This window comes from Tetrao urogallus (genome assembly GCF_951394365.1).
Source record: "Tetrao urogallus genome assembly, chromosome: 1".
Taxonomy (NCBI): domain Eukaryota; kingdom Metazoa; phylum Chordata; class Aves; order Galliformes; family Phasianidae; genus Tetrao; species Tetrao urogallus.
In genome coordinates, this window is record NC_136813.1 from 141,611,582 (window position 1) to 141,627,372 (window position 15,791).

A 15,791-nucleotide genomic window follows, 5' to 3' on the forward strand; every position below is an offset into this window, starting at 1 on the left:
AAATTAATTCCTCCTTTGGGCCTTAAGATGTGAAAGTGATTGCTTTCAGTTTTCTCAGCGAACCCGGTAATTTATCTCTGTGGTAAGAATAGTCTGTGGAGTAATGGGAGTAGAGGTGAAGGTGAAAAATAATCATCTGAATGAGGTATCATTCCAGGACTGTTGAGATTACACGCATCATTTCTACAAAGCAAACCCTGAGTATTAACAGCTATCCTGTGGGAACCCAGAACTAGATGTTTCAGGTGACTGCCTTCTAGCTACTGAAATAATGAATACACTTGAGAATGTAAATTTCCCCACATCCTCATTCCTACAAGGACAAGTTCATCCTTTTCCTATAAGGCAGGCTGAAGAAAAGCAGGAACAAATAAATATATTACTTTAAAACACCAGACTTGGGATCACCTCTGTACTTAGGGTTACTTGAACTATGTCAAAAAAAGAGCCAGGAGATGATCAGAGGGCTGGAGCATCTCTCCTCCGAAGAAAGACAGAGAGCTGGATTGTTCAGTCTGGAGAGGGGGAGGCTCTGGGGAGACCTCATTGCAGCCTTTCAATGCTTGAAGAGAGTTTACAAGAAAGATAGAGATTTTTTACAAGGGCATGTAGTGATAGGAATAGTGGTAATCGTTTTAAACTGACAGTGAGCAGATTTAGATTAGATATTAGGAAGTTATTTTTTACTGTGACGGTGATGAGGCACTTGAACAGGTTGCCCAGAGAAGCTGTGGGTTTTCCATCCCTGGAAGTTTTCATGGTTAGGTTGGATGGCGCCTTAGGCAATCTGGTCTATTGATAGATGTCCCTGCCGTGGTAGAGGAGGCAGACCAGATACTCATTAAAGGTCCCTTCAAATCAAAACCATTTATGATTCTATGAGAAACTTCAAAATCGGGATAAGTAAAGCCAGTATCAACAAGACCAGCAAAGTCTGACAAAGTGCTTGAACTTTTCTACAGTAATGTGAACGTTCATATTACAAACACCACATTTAAATCCCTTAGCCTTGCTTCTCTCTTTGAGGAACAGTAAGCAAAGTCATCTTTGCTCAGCTTAAATGGCGTAAGTATGAAAACCAGCCAGTGAAAACTAGTCACAAGTTGTAGCCTTCCATGTTTATCCCTAACTTTGCAGCTTTCACTGTCAGCAGAGAAGGACAGAATTTGCAAAAGCCACCATGACGACAGGTGTCCATTTAGACTTTAGCACTGGCTCAACCTTTCTTCGATCCCTAGGGTAGAGTATTGGAATCTCATTACTGTGAAACTTATGAAGGTAAATGGCTGCACTGTCAACAGAAACTTTTCATCTAAAGAAGAAGTTAGTTTCAGATGTTAAGGTAAAATATGACTGACACTGCTACGTGCTGCTGTTTGAAAGAGAAGTGAAGAAATCTATGTTAGTTCAGGACAATGCACTTCCATTATACTTTTGGGCTTATTCCAAAAGATGAAGGTTATGTCTTTGTCCATTTCCTCCCTTAATGAAGAATAAGTGCCTTTCTCTTTAATGCTACTTTTCTCTGCTTTGATGAGTAATACTGTTTTTTACTCAAGAAAGTTCACAAGAAAACCTAAAAATACATGTAACGGTTCATAGTATCGTAACACACCTCTCAGCAGAAACAGGAGATTGCTGTATTAAACATTGTATAGCTCAATTTTGTGATGATACAAATACTGCACATAAAATCCAACCCAATATCCACTAATATCAGTGAAGCTGTTCTTTTGTTTTCCAGGGGACTGTGGATCAAACTATATGCTTATAGAATAGGCAGGAAAAGGGCTAGTTAGAAGGCTTACATAAGAGTTAATCTTGACGGCAGAAAAAACTCACAGCTGATCTGAATTTAACAATAGCAAAACACTAAGCCATAATATGCCTTCCAAAAAGACAAAGGTCTTTTCATCCCCCGTGTGTCCTGGAATGAGCAGAGGAAAAGTAAAGCTGCAGGTTGCTGAGGTTTGCAGAACCAACCCAAAAGGATCATAGCAATTATAACTGCTTCACCAGCCCAGCAGGAGAGAAGACAACGTCCTGGCTCATGCAGATTCCACAGAAACGAGACTCATTGCCAAGGAAGAATCGGGAAATGGAAGTGATCAGGAAATGTATTTCATCAGCAGAGAAAAGGCCAAGGGAAACAAACAAAGGTCCAGAATCAGTGGAATTGGCGAAGCAGTATTTCAAGGAAAGTAGGTGTACACTGTCAACACAATCTATACAGGTTCTTCTGCTTAGCAGGTCCGGTATCTGGTCAGGCTATTTCCCAGCTGGTAATCTTCAGTAATTTCTTCTATTTTTTTCAAGGTCATTTATCTATATATTGCAAAGTAGAATAAGGAGAGTAATATCAGTTGAAAACAAGAAAGCTACATCTTCTTTCAAATCACCACTTAGTTAAATGGAATTGATAAAAAACATCTGAAGATAAAACGCACTACTTGAAAAGAAAAAAATCTGATACAAAGACGCTCAGATGTTCAGTAGCAGTTTATACTTATCTGAGTGACCCATAGCGTATGAAACTTAAATGGGAACAAGTGGGTGACATTTTCTTTAGTTCAGCTCCTACTGGGAAAAAGAAGAAAGGAGTAGTTGTACTCTGACACAGAAATCTCTTTCAAGTTGTTAGCCTCGTGGTAAAGATTCAGCTGGAAGGAAAGTATGTGTCAGAGGCAAAGCAGAGGATTATCACTTACAAAAATATATCCCTTGAACAGAACAGTGACCCGCTGACATCTACAACTAAATGTGCATCAGCCACACAAAATTTTACTCTGGATGAGATTTTAGTTATGTGAAAGGATAGGCTTGACTACTAGTGCTAAAAGGCAACAGAGCACAGTGAGAAACCTGGAAGATGTTCTGAAGGCAACCGTACAAGCATGCACACAGACGACGTTTTCGGATGTTCTAGTGTTTGCAATGTGCAAAGCCCAAAAGATAAGGATTGCTTCGAAGTGTTTATGAAACAAGTGCAGAAGCTTAAAGATCAACCATCATCCACTGCAAAAGATACAGAAGAGAGCCTGCAAGATGAGAAATCCTCAAGTGATACTAAAAAGGCATGTTTTTTCTTTTATTAATTATTTGCCAACACCGCTGAATCACTAGCTGTCAGAAATAGGAGTGACAACCAAGTACTTCACTGCGGGCTACATTTCACTAGACTCAGATGTTTTGCAATAGCATTGGTGCCAGAGGAAGGATAGAGACATTTTGGTATACAAAACTGAAATGAAGCTAAGGGAAATCCATATAGAGAGCAATCCTTGACATGTATTTAGCAGCTACAGTTCAAGAAGTTTGGGAAAAGAAGGAAAAGATATGCAAAGCTCCCAGGGGACTTCAGAATCCCTCACTGGGGTAGAAGGAAGAGTGGCATGGCTGGCAAATAAATTTAATGGGCAGCTGGAGACAATGAGGTTTGCTAGAAGAAGCTGAGTTGAATAAAATCAGTAAAATATGATGCTCTCATTAAAGAAACTGTTGTGAAGGTAGATCAAATTATGAAAAGGATTTCTATGCTGTGGTTTCTTGCAATTGCAGGAGTGATATTGGGATGACGCAACCGTTTTCTTCCATTTCCTGAGCCACAGGACTTCAGTGGAGGATTTTTATCTTGTGCTGAAGGGAAGCTGGAATGAAGTCTCAGAAAAAGTGATGACCAACACAGACTTCCTATTTTCTTACTCAAAACGTGCAATGATCATTGACTCCAACTCCTGGCTTCTCACAGGACTACACTAAAACTAAACCATATTTATGAAAGTATTGTTCAAATGCCTCTTGAACTCCACCTGTTCCATGCCCACTGTCCCCTGGTGAAAAACCTGTTCCTAACACCCAACCCAACCCTCCCCTGATGCAGCTCCATGCCTTTTCCTCCCATACAACTCATCTTCCACTGGGAACATCAAGAGAATAAAAAAAGCTGGCTCCATTTTGTACTTCTGTAAAGCACTATACTGTAAATAGTGACAGAATATGCAACTACGCAGTAGTACAGAATCAAAGAATCGTAGAATGGCTTGGATTGGAAGGGACCCCAAGCATCATTAAGATCCAACCCCCCTGATAAAAGGGCCACCAACCTCCAGATTTAGTACTAGACCAGGTTGCCCAGGTCCCCACCCAACCTGGCCTTTAACACCTCCAGATACAGAGCATCCACAGACTCTGATAGCCTGTGCCAGCACCTCACCACTCTCTCTGCAAAGAACAAAGAACTTCCCCAGACATCGAATCACAGAATCATAGGGTTGGAAGGGATCTCAAAGATCATGAATCTCCAACCCCCTGCCACATACAGGGCCACCAACCTCCCCATTTAATACTAGACCAGGCTGCCCAGGGCCCCATCCAATCTGGCCTTGAACACCTCCAGGGACAGGGCAGCCACAGCCTCTCTGGGCAGCCTGTTCCAGCACCTCACCACTCTCTCTATAAAGAATTTCTCCCTGACATCCAACCTAAATCTCCTCTCCCTCAACTTAAAACCATTTCCCCTTGTCCTACTGTTATCTACCCTTTCAAATAGTTGATTTCCCTCCTAAGGGTAGGCTACCCTTAGGTACTGAAGTGCTGCAATGAGGTCACCCTGCAGCCTTCTTCAAATCCTTCCCTCCTTGAGTTCAAAACCATTCCCCCTTGTCCTATCACTATCGACTCGAGTAAAAAGTTAATTCCCTTTTTATAATCCCCTTCTAAATACTGGAAGGCTGCAATGAGATCTCCCCACAGTCTTCTCTTCTCCAGGCCAATATATGACAATTTTGGTAAACTTCAGGTGCAAAAATAACAGGCTCCAAATTTCCATGTGAATTTGTATGTTTGGAAGACAGTATTTCCAGTATTCCAGGTTACAGAGCAGACGGCCCTTGAACTCTTATCCTCCAGCTTCCTCACTATTGAAATAAGTATTGAAATGGTCAGGGAATTTTTCCCCCATATCCAGAAATCACTTAGTCTCTTCGGTGTCAAGGATTTTGAATATCTTAATTTTTACAAAGTACATTTTTTCACAGTTTCTGTGAAACATGGAAAATGCTGATATTAATGCCATAATGAGGGAAAAAGGCCATTTCAAAATATGGGCATTTCTTATCAAGTGGAAACTCAAGGTTTAAACCACTCTACTTAGAAAACCGTAAGTCATCATACATTAAATTATTTCCACTTCTCTTAAGACCAGAATACTATCTGACATTGTAAACCACACATAAAGAGAACACATTTCTTTATCTAAATTGCATTCCCCAAAAGCGAATGAAAAGGGATTCTGCACAATATTTTCAAGCATGGATGCTTAAACATAGGCTCTTAAGCCCAAATATAGGAGCTTAAAAGAATGCTTTCACTTTCAGCATTGCCATAGTTCTATAAAGTTTAGTACAGCAAAAAGTTAGTAATTTTAAAAGTCAGGCTAAAAATTAGGAGTTTATTCTGAGATACTCATTTCTTTGTTGTTGGTTTTTAATCACAATATCTTATTTTTACATTTCAAAACTTCTTATTCATCACAGTTTCGATCTGCTTGCTCAAGCATTTGTGGAGCATTCTTTTGGAATAGCCACTGTCACAGCGTTAAATATAAAAACCTACAATTGAAAAAGGGAGTAGTGAATCAAGACTCACTCTAGCCTTCTATATTATTCCATAGCTCAATTGTTAGCAATTCAAAAAGCAGCTGCTTGGTTGTATAGTCTCACTCTGCGACAGAGGAATTTTATTTTCTAAGAATATAAAAGGTCAGTAGCCCAGGGGGTTTATTTCCAAACCCTATACTTTATTAAGGGAAGCACAACAAGGTAATACCTTTTATATCCGTAACAAATGGTAACAAGTACTTCAAACAGAAATTATAAAAGGCAACTCGGGATTTTTTTTTTCTAGTGCCCATGTGACAATTCATCTCTTGTGTGGGGAGAATTTCAATGTGAAAGTCATTATAGATTTTTCATACCCATTCACACGCTGCATTGATTAAAATGCTCCCCAAACTATTGGAGAGATCTTAACATGCAGGAGCTGCTTTATGTATGGATTGTCTTGTTTTGTGTTAACTTATAGGAATCACTTCAGAAATTAATAAGATTATATGGACAGATTTCTTTTAAACACTATTTTCTCCATTATTCCTCCATTGTTAGCACAGCAATAAAATACAAAATGAAGTATTCACATGCATCAGAGAAACCAATTCACATATTATTTTTTGTCAGAAGAATCTCCCATAAAATAGACTGATATGTTAGAAAAGTTGGAAACAATGACAAAAGTTTTAAATTATCAAATGAACTCCATTAAGGCAAAAAGGTCTCCAGGGAATAAAGTCATGAGATTACGTAAGCTTTAATTACCTGCCAGTGTTGACTTCTGATTTTTCCTTGGAAAGTGCATGTCATTCCTTTTATTTAAATTAGATTTTCTTTTTGTTCATCTTACTCTACTTATTCTAAGAAAAACAGATTATTTTTGCTAAAGCAATCTATAATGTAGTTTAAACTCCTATCATAAAAATGCTCAGACATTTACTTGCCTTGAAATAAAGTTGTCTTTTTAAAGGCTATTTTGTATTACAAAGTGTTTTGTTCATCTCACTGCTTTTGTTTATATTATGAACTCACATCACCATTGAGGGATGAGTTTCCAGAAAAACAACTAAAAAAACCCCAAACCACTCTTTGCTAGCATACAAATCACTACATACAAGGGAGTACTTTGGCAAGGCAGCAATAGCTGGCACTAAAGAGAAGTTAATTTCTCACAGATTCTCAGGCTGACCTTACATGTCAGCAACATGTCATAATTTTATAATTTTGGCCTTTCGTTGTTCCCAAATGAAACATGGTGTTTTAGCATGCCTTTGGAAAAGAGGAGAGCACATTAAAAATGATTTCAGTTCTTGATGAAGTAAAGAACTACCTAAGTAGAGATAAGAGTGGTCTTTGCAATCTGAAACTGTAAACATTGGCCATTTCTAAGGTTTCCAATTTTCAGAAATGGAGTAAAACACTGAAAAGAGACAATGGAACTTGTACCAGAGGTTCCAAGGATAGTAATTAGCCACAGACAGCTGCATCACATCTGAAAATGAAATGCAGATGCTTTTTTGGACACTATGCACTGTTTCCAAAAGCATCTGCATTTCATTTTGCTCAGTTGGCCCAATATCTTTAGTCGTGTTTTAGTCTTTGGTTCAGAAAAACTAAATCTAAGTTGCACTTAGGTCATACCGATAAGAGCTTGGCTGCGTTAAACTGGCTGAGAGATTCTCCAGTCCTGCAGCAGATTTATAAAATCTATCATAATTAGGAACTAGATGCCCAGGAGAGGTAAGCAGGAAAGTTGCAGACGAGGACTAAGTGCTCATTCTCCATGCCTCCCTCTGTGCAGCAGTGCCAATGCATATTTATCAGAGTCTGCAAACTGTGCACTACCGCAGCTCTGCGGAGGGTCCTCCTGAGAACAGACTGTCAGTTATGTCAAACTGGGTGTTAAAAGCTGCTGGGATTTTGTGGCTTGAACATACGTTTTCTAAAGACAGAAGCTTCTCTTCTGTTGGGAGTGAAATGCCTTTCTGAACGACGGTGTTCTTATAAGGAATTTACCACACCAGCTCTTTCCACTCCTTTTCTCCCTTTCTGGAATCCAAAGACAGACATAGCTTCTCAAGTGGCTTGAACAAGTAGCCTGCCTATGTCTCATGATATATATGGTATGATGAAAATCAGAAACTTGATTTTTTAGAGCTGGCAGAGGAAGACCTGGGAGAGCTAAACTGTTCAATATGCAGGATTTGCTGCACTTTCATGCAAGAGAGTAGAGACAGCACACACCATCTATAGAAATTCCTGTAGTTTTCATTCTTAATGACCCAGCACCCCTGCTGTCTTGCATCTTTCTGTCTAGCACTCTAGCTCAAAGCTGGGGCTATCACAAATACGTTAACATGATATGTTAACATAAGATGATTAAACTGACATGGCCTCCTTTTCTCAAAATTTTTACACTTCAGAAATAGGGATTCCCTTCTTAGGCACCTCTTCTTCTTTCAGAATAGAGATACTCAGCTGAAACATGCTTTAATTAGTAAAAAGGAAGAATATTCCAGTAAGAGCAGGTGGGGCATCTCTGAATTCCAGACATTCACTGAAAACAGTGCTCTTACAGCAAACACCAAACGAAGTGCAGTAGGAAAAGGCAAGGATATGAAACGTGGCTGCTTTTAGGGGCCAGCTGCTCCTCTACTAGTGTGTGTTCAGAGTGCTGCACTGCAGGACCAATGGGCAGTAGTACAGCTGCCCAAGCAGAACCATGTAACAATAGCTGTGTTTTCTACGCAAACATCTTTCAATTACACATGCCAGATAGGATGAACTCCTCAGTGCACATTTAAGGGTCAGAAAAAGAGACACTTCCATGCCTGTTCTCACTGATGACCCTCAAGTGAATTGATGAACCTACTACTGATGTCATGAAGTATCTACCATCTGAACCAACCACCTCCAACTCCTAATTCATTTCTCCTAATGCAGTACCATGACCTACCTCCATCCTTCTTCCCTGCTGTTAAACAGATCCTAGCAACTAAAATAAGCCTTCTTTTAAATCAGGGTAATTTTCAAGCCTCCAGTCTCCAAGATAACATTGTTTCAAGATGGCAACCAATGCAAGGAATCTTGCATTTTATATATACTTTTCAACTCTGTTTGTTGTTTGTTTGCAGTTTATTCTTCAGTCCTCTTCACCATCACCACTTTAAAGAAAGACATTCAAGAAAGGAGAGTTTTTGAGGCTTGGTTTTCTACAACGTAGCCACAGTCACAACAGATGCTTAAGAAGCAAAAATCAGTCTTCTTGACAGTGGGATCAAGTGCACTCGCAGCAAGTTTGCAGATGACACCAAGCTGAGTGGTGCAGTTGACAGGCCAGTGGGAAGGGATGCCATCCAGAGGGACCTGGACAGGTTTGAGAGATGTACCCATGCCAATCTCATGAAATTCAACAAGGAAAAGTGCAAGGTCGTGCACCTGGATTGAGGCAATCCCAAGCACAAATACAGACTGGACAGAGAAGGGCTTGAAAGCAGCTCTGCAGAGAAGAATTCAGGGGTGTCAGATGATGAAAGACTCAACATGAGCCAGCAGAGTGTGCTTACAGCCCAGAAGGCCAACTGTATCCTGGGTTGAATCAAGAGATGACAGATCGAGGGAGGCAATCCTCCCCTCTACTCTGCTTTTGTGAGAACCCACCTGAAGTACTGTGTCCAGTGCTGTACTGTGTCCAGAAGGACACTGGGCTGTTGGAGTGGGTTCAGAGGAGGGCCACAAAGATGACCAGAGGGCTGGAGCACCTCACCTATGAGAACAGGATGCAAGAGCTGGGGCTTTTCGGACTGGAGAAGAGAAGGCTCTGGAGGAACCTCATAGTGGCCTTCCAGTACCTAAAGAGGGGCTACAGGAAAGATGGGGAGGGACTTTTATAAGAGCACGTAGCAACAGGATGGGGGGAAATGGCTTTAAACAGGAAGAAGACAGATTTAGACTAGATATCAAGAAGAAATTCTATACTGTGAGGGTGGTGTGATACTGGAGCATGTTCCAGTGAGGCTGTGGATGCCCCTTCCCTGGAAGCATTCAAGCCAGGCTGGATGGGGCTTTGAGCAACCTGGTCTAGAGGGAGGTGTCCCTGCCTATAGCAGGAGAGTTGGAAGTAGATGATCTTGACCCAAACCATTCTATGATTCTATGAATAAGGAAGAAATGTCTTCAAGAAGCTGTTTGTTCTTTGAAAACATCTTTTCTTTCTAGTGAACAACTTAATGCCTAGTGAGAAAAGCTTGTTCAAGATAAGAAAGCACTTACAGTTTGTCTTTAAGCATACAAGCCACACAGGTTATTCTGAAAGTTACAACTGTTCTGAAGTTTCATTAGCTATACTGGACTTCATCTTGATCACTTCTGCTGAGCTGGATGAATCCTTTGAGATGAGCAGTACTGCCATCCAAACAGCAGCTGTGTTCTTGACAAGGTCAGACTCCACCAGACTCAAAAACACAAATGTTACTTCTCTTTGTTTTGCTTTCATTATTTTAAACATATTTTCCATATCCCTTATAGCAGATTGTACATTTGTTAATTTTTCAGGGACACTTCCTTTAAATAACACAAAAGGAAACTGTTTAAACCTTCGAGCTATGATGTTCCTATTATTTATGGTGTATTTGGAAACATACAGGAATTGAGCCTTCTTGAAATGGTGGCAAATAACAGGTGAGAAAAAAATCCAGAAAGCCAGAAAAAACCACATATCTGTAAAAAAAAAAAATGAGTATTTGCAAGAAACCCCTTAGAGATAACTATCAAAATAGACAAAACGCCTCACATTCTTGCCACACAACGCCAGTTCACACTGAATAATTCAGGATTCTAATTGGAAATAGATTGAGTTTTAAAATTTAACAGGATTTTAACATCCAGAAATATTCTGCCTAGAGCATGAAACAGGTTTTTACTGCTGTTTTGGTATTGGTATGTTTAGTATAGCATTGTTTTTCTTTCTCCTCGCCCTTTCTAATTTTCATCTAACAGGAACATGCTGTTTTTGGGAAGATCTACAAAGGCTGCATTTTGATAGTGAAAGTACCATATTTTGGAGAGTAGAATAGAACAGTTTACTTGTAAAGGACTTTCAAAGATCACTGAATCCAAATGCCCGTAAGCCGAAAGTTAAAGCATTATTAAGGCATTAACCAAATGCCTCTGAAACACTGGCAGGCATGGAGCATCAGTGTTTGACTACTCTTTCTGTAAAGAAATTTTTCCTAATACCTACAGTAGAGAATTTCCCCTCTTCACTTAAATTCCAGACACTCTTAAAAAACACCATTTAATGAGTTTTTCCCCACAGTAGAAGGTAGTTAGGCATTTACATTCTCTTTGAAAGCTGACCTAAAATGAGTAAAGTTAAAATGGCACCTTAAATGCATTGCAAAGGCATCAGTACTCAGTGTTCCAGCAGGGTTCAGAGCAAACGTAGGGAGCAAGGTTGGGGACTGGAATGACCCACTCACGGTTTAAGAAGATACTAGCACGACACAAATAAGATTCATCATCCCTGCTATAAAATATCATTCCGTTTGAAGCAGTGTTTGAAACTGTCTCCTTAGTAAAGTCATTAAACACTATGGACATTTTACTGGTCTATTTGTCCTATTTGAGTTAAAGAGTTTGATGAGTCTCTCAACTTCCCATTTCACAGAATCACAGAATCACCAAGGTTGGAAAAGACCTCCAAGATCATCTAGTCCGACTGTCTACCTACCACTGATATTTCCCACTAAACCATGTCCTACAGCGCAACATCTAAACAATTCTTGAATACCTCCACAGATGATGACTCCACCACCTCCCTGGACAGCCTGCGCCAGTGCAGCACCACTTTCCTCAGAGAATAATTTTTTTCTAATATCCAGCCTGAACCTCCCATAGCGCAACTTGATGCCATGCCCTCTTGTCCCATCAGCGTTATACTGGGAGAAGAGGCTGACCTCCAGCTCACTACAACCTCCTTTCAGGTTGTTGTAGAGAGCAATAAGGTTTCCTCTGAGACTCCTCCAGACTGAACAACCCCAGTTCCCTCATCCACTCCCCATCAGATTTGTGCCGCAGAGCCTTCACAACTCCACTACCCTTCTCTGGACACACGTTCCAGGGCCTTACATTTCTTCTAGCTCATGTTGAAAACACTATTTTGTATACAAGCCAGAATGCCATTGGCCCTCTTGACTACCTGGGAAAGTACCTTCTCCAACGCCAACTAAACCAAACAAGGGATATACACATGTGCATACACAGTTTAATACCATTTCAGTTTTGCTAAAGCTGCTATTTATTAAGGCAATTGGCTACTTTATCTTCATTGGACATTTATGCCCCTAAAATTTGGCATGCAATTGTGCTCTATGTGTTAAAACCAGGTTGCAAAGCCTTCTAAGGGGCTACCAGTAGATCCTCCAAAGCCACAGTAAATAATCTGAAATAATACAGGCTATAGTAACAGGTTTATACTAAAAAATAAATGTCTAAATAGGAAGCTAGGATAGCCAATCAACCACCAGTGTGTCTTTATTGGTATGGCTTTCAAATTACTACCTACACCTGTGCCATAAACTGAACCAGATATAAGCTAAACGAAAACAATGTTGTCATTGCTACTATCATTATTTTACAGCAGTCGGGAGTGTGCAGATGCTTTACGGTACAGATAAATATGATGCCTATTCCCACAGTGCAACAAGGAGAGGTAGCAACTGGATTTCTGTACCCTACAATTCACTGTACAGATCTTTCCACAAATGAGTCTATTTCTGGTGGTCGCATATTTCATGCTTCATTCCTTCCAAAGAAAAAGAAACAAAGGAAGGGAATCTGACTTTGAATAAGAGTAAACACGACAAGAGCTTATTTGTGTATCTGTATATATATGATGTATAAGAAGAAAAGGGTACCTTTACCTGTGAAATAAGACGGACTTGACAAGTGTGACAACATCCCGACTGGCGTTATACCCTGCACAAACAATGGCAACATGGATGGTCTGTGGGAAAAGAGAAAGAAAAAGAAGAAAAATTAAAGCCTGCTCCTGTGTTCTATCGCTTATTAGAGAGAGCACATACATGGCAGTGCTTTTATTTAGTGCAGCAATTGTTAAAGATTTGAGTGGGTGTTCTGCAGCTGTTTGCAGCCCACTTGAGGCAGTTTGTTAAAAACATCTTAATTGAGTTATAACACCATCATCATTCCAAAGTCATTCCTGTCCCTAAATTACATCGGATGTCTGAACAGAACTGCATTTATTAGCTAAGAACATATGTGTGTGCACGTGTATATAGACACACATCCATTCGGCAGAACACAACATTCTGAGTATGCAAACAAGCAGCCACTGTTTAACCTTCTGAACTCAAAACTTAAAAATACACCTGATAGAAGCAGATATGCTCTTAGAAATTCAGCATCATTTCCACCATAAGAATGCCTATTAAGGAGAGAATGAGCAAGCTCTGATGGACAACATGGACAATTACTTTGCCCAGGGATGTGTGTCCCAGCAATAACGGTTCTTCCAGTACTTAAAGGGAGATCATAAACAGGAGGGAAATCAACTTTTTACATGGATAGATAGTGACGGTACAAGGAGGAGTGGTTTTAAACTACAGGATGGGAGATTTAGGTTAGATATTAAGAAGAAATTGATTACTCAGAGAACAGGAGGCACTAGCACAGCTGTCCAGAGAAGCTGAGGTGTCCCATCCCTGGAGCTGCTCAAGGCCAGGTTGGATGGCCCTGAGCAGCCTGAGCTGGTAGGGGGCAGCCCTGCCCATGGCACAGGGTTGGGGTGGCTGGGCTTTAAGGCTCCATTCAATCTAAGCCATTCTATGATTCTGAGATTCTAGTGTAATATTGGACACAAGCTGGGAAGGTACAGGTCACTTCTCTGCCTATTACTGGTAGCATGGGCTGCACTAGGCAGCATTAACATGAAATAAAGAGTCCCAACCCCAGCACTTTGGTAAATACTCCCTTATTCTCTTCCTTCTTCCTTTCAATCTGAGGCAGAAGTTTACTCGTCTGTTGAAGAGGAAAGGGAAAATTTTGCTACTAGTCGTGATTATTAAGGCAGCAAGTAATAATTTTTAAAATGCTGTTAAGTTACTCTCCTCTGGTTTTAAAATTAGCCACCTTCTGTATTTTTCTGTTTCTTAGTGGTCACAGAAATGAAGGAGAGTTTACCATGCTGGCAGCACAAAGCTGTGATCAGGGACACAGCTGTGAAACTGCAGGGAAGCCTCATTTGGCTTCCATTTGAAGGTTGGTTAGCTGATCTGTCACACACACACAGCTCTCATTTTCCACAGACAGCCCACTACGTTGAGAACAAATAAGGAATTTTGCCTTCTCACATAGTCATACATTCCCAAAGCTTGGCCTGTAACAGAGGCATATTTACACAGGAGGTGGCATGTGTTGGGCACATCTAAAGAGTCCCTAGTCCCATCCATTAACACCAGCTGGTCCGGGAAGCAATTTGGATCGAGTAATGGCCGAGTGGCTGTGCTATTGTGCAGTTCCACATGAACACTGCAGCTGCATCCTGCCCCAGCACGCATCACAAGCTGGGAAGATGAGAAGATTTTAGAGGATTGGAATTAATAAGGTAACCATCCAGAGAGGTAGGAGAAAGAAAATACGGCACAGCACATGTTGACAACAGTGCTGTGACATATTCCACAATTCAAATTCACTTTCATGTCAAAGGAAGTTGAGCATTCTCAGCACTTTGCAAAAATTGATTGTGTTTCTTTCTTGTGATGATAACAGAGAAGAACACAGGCTGCTTTTATTTAATGACTTACTACAGCAGTGGTTTGTATGATGCTTCTGGGTATAGGTTCCCATGAGGTGCAGATTCCTGTGCACGCCCTGCCTTCTCTCAGTCACAGAACCACAGAATCATTATGGTTGGAAAAGATCACTAAGATCATGAAGTCTAACAGCCAGCCCATCCCCACCATGCCCACTGACCATGTCCTCAGTGCCACATCCACCTGGTTCTGGAACACCTCCAGGGATGGTGACTGCACCACCTCCATGGGCAGCCTGTGCCACTGCAAAACCGCTCTTTCTGTGAAGAAACTGTTCCTAATACCCAGCCTGAACCTCCCCTGGTGCAACTTGAGGCCTTTACTTCTTGACCTTTTGCGGTTACCTAGCAGAAGAGGTTGACTCCCACCTCACTACAACCTAGCCTTTCTCCGGTTCTTGGAAGGCCTAAGATCCGTTCCTTAAATTCCAATAAAAATAGCATCAACTGAGAATGGTTTTAGGTCTGATTTAAACACTAAACACCTGAAGACACTGGACCAGACACCAACACTTGATGAGTTTCAATGGAACAGCACTATCATGTCACCGTCAACTTCATTTTACATCTTCTGGCTAAATAAACTCTCCTCACAGCCTCTCCTTTCACCCTAACGTCTCCTCTTCTTAAACCAGTTCATTTCAAAGCTAAACTTAGGCATTCTTTGGTATCTTTTAGTGCTGCTGTCCTGTATTCTGATTTAGCCAAAGTGCAGTGAGGAGACAGCTCTGGCTGCTCTGCTAAATGTCTTTCTAAAATTCAGAGACACAGGAATCCATATATCTCTTGCTCAGTCTCTCTGCAGTGTTTGATACTACTTATCTGCCTGCCATCAGCTATAGGGAAGAAAATTATTTCTAGAAGAGAATAGAAATCCAGTCCTTTTTTTCTCCCACAGTTTTTGCCTACAGCATGCTACAAAACTGTTTCTTCTCTTTTCTTAATTCACTTGCCTTCCCCTTGTTGTTTAACTGTTCAAGAGAATCAGCAGGAAATTTGTAAGTCAACGTGAGGTCTACAACCTGAACCGCTTTCTAATGAAAAAACCCTGACCTCAAGTTTTCTCCATGCTTGTCCCAAACCCACATCTGGATGGAGACCAGCTGGCTGTAACCATACCCTGGAAAGATAGGGCAATAACAGCTGGAAGACGGAAACACTTCAAAAACCTTGTAAGCCTCCTGAGTATACTACTGTAAGCATCTGCTCCCAAATTATGAAATTGATCAGCAGCCTCCCAGATCTCTGAAACTCCTCATTTTCCTTCTGCTGTTGGCTACAAGACTGTACCCTATCCCACCAGAATGGGCCACTGTGATTCACACAGCTCCTGAGGCTGCAACGAACATTTA

The 15,791-nt window shown here is 40.8% G+C and overlaps 1 protein-coding gene across 3 annotated transcripts in view; it reads right to left on the reverse strand.

The window, feature by feature from the left end:
- Nucleotides 1–15,791, reverse strand: part of LARGE1 (LARGE xylosyl- and glucuronyltransferase 1) — a gene marked incomplete at both ends in the record, with an annotated part of 197,781 nt that overhangs the window by 125,787 nt on the left and 56,203 nt on the right. For all 3 annotated transcript variants that reach the window (XM_079545305.1, XM_079545304.1, XM_079545303.1), the window contains one exon: nucleotides 12,530–12,612. In XM_079545305.1, the coding sequence (XP_079401431.1) occupies nucleotides 12,530–12,612 (83 nt within the window). The remainder of the gene's footprint in view (nucleotides 1–12,529; nucleotides 12,613–15,791) is intronic.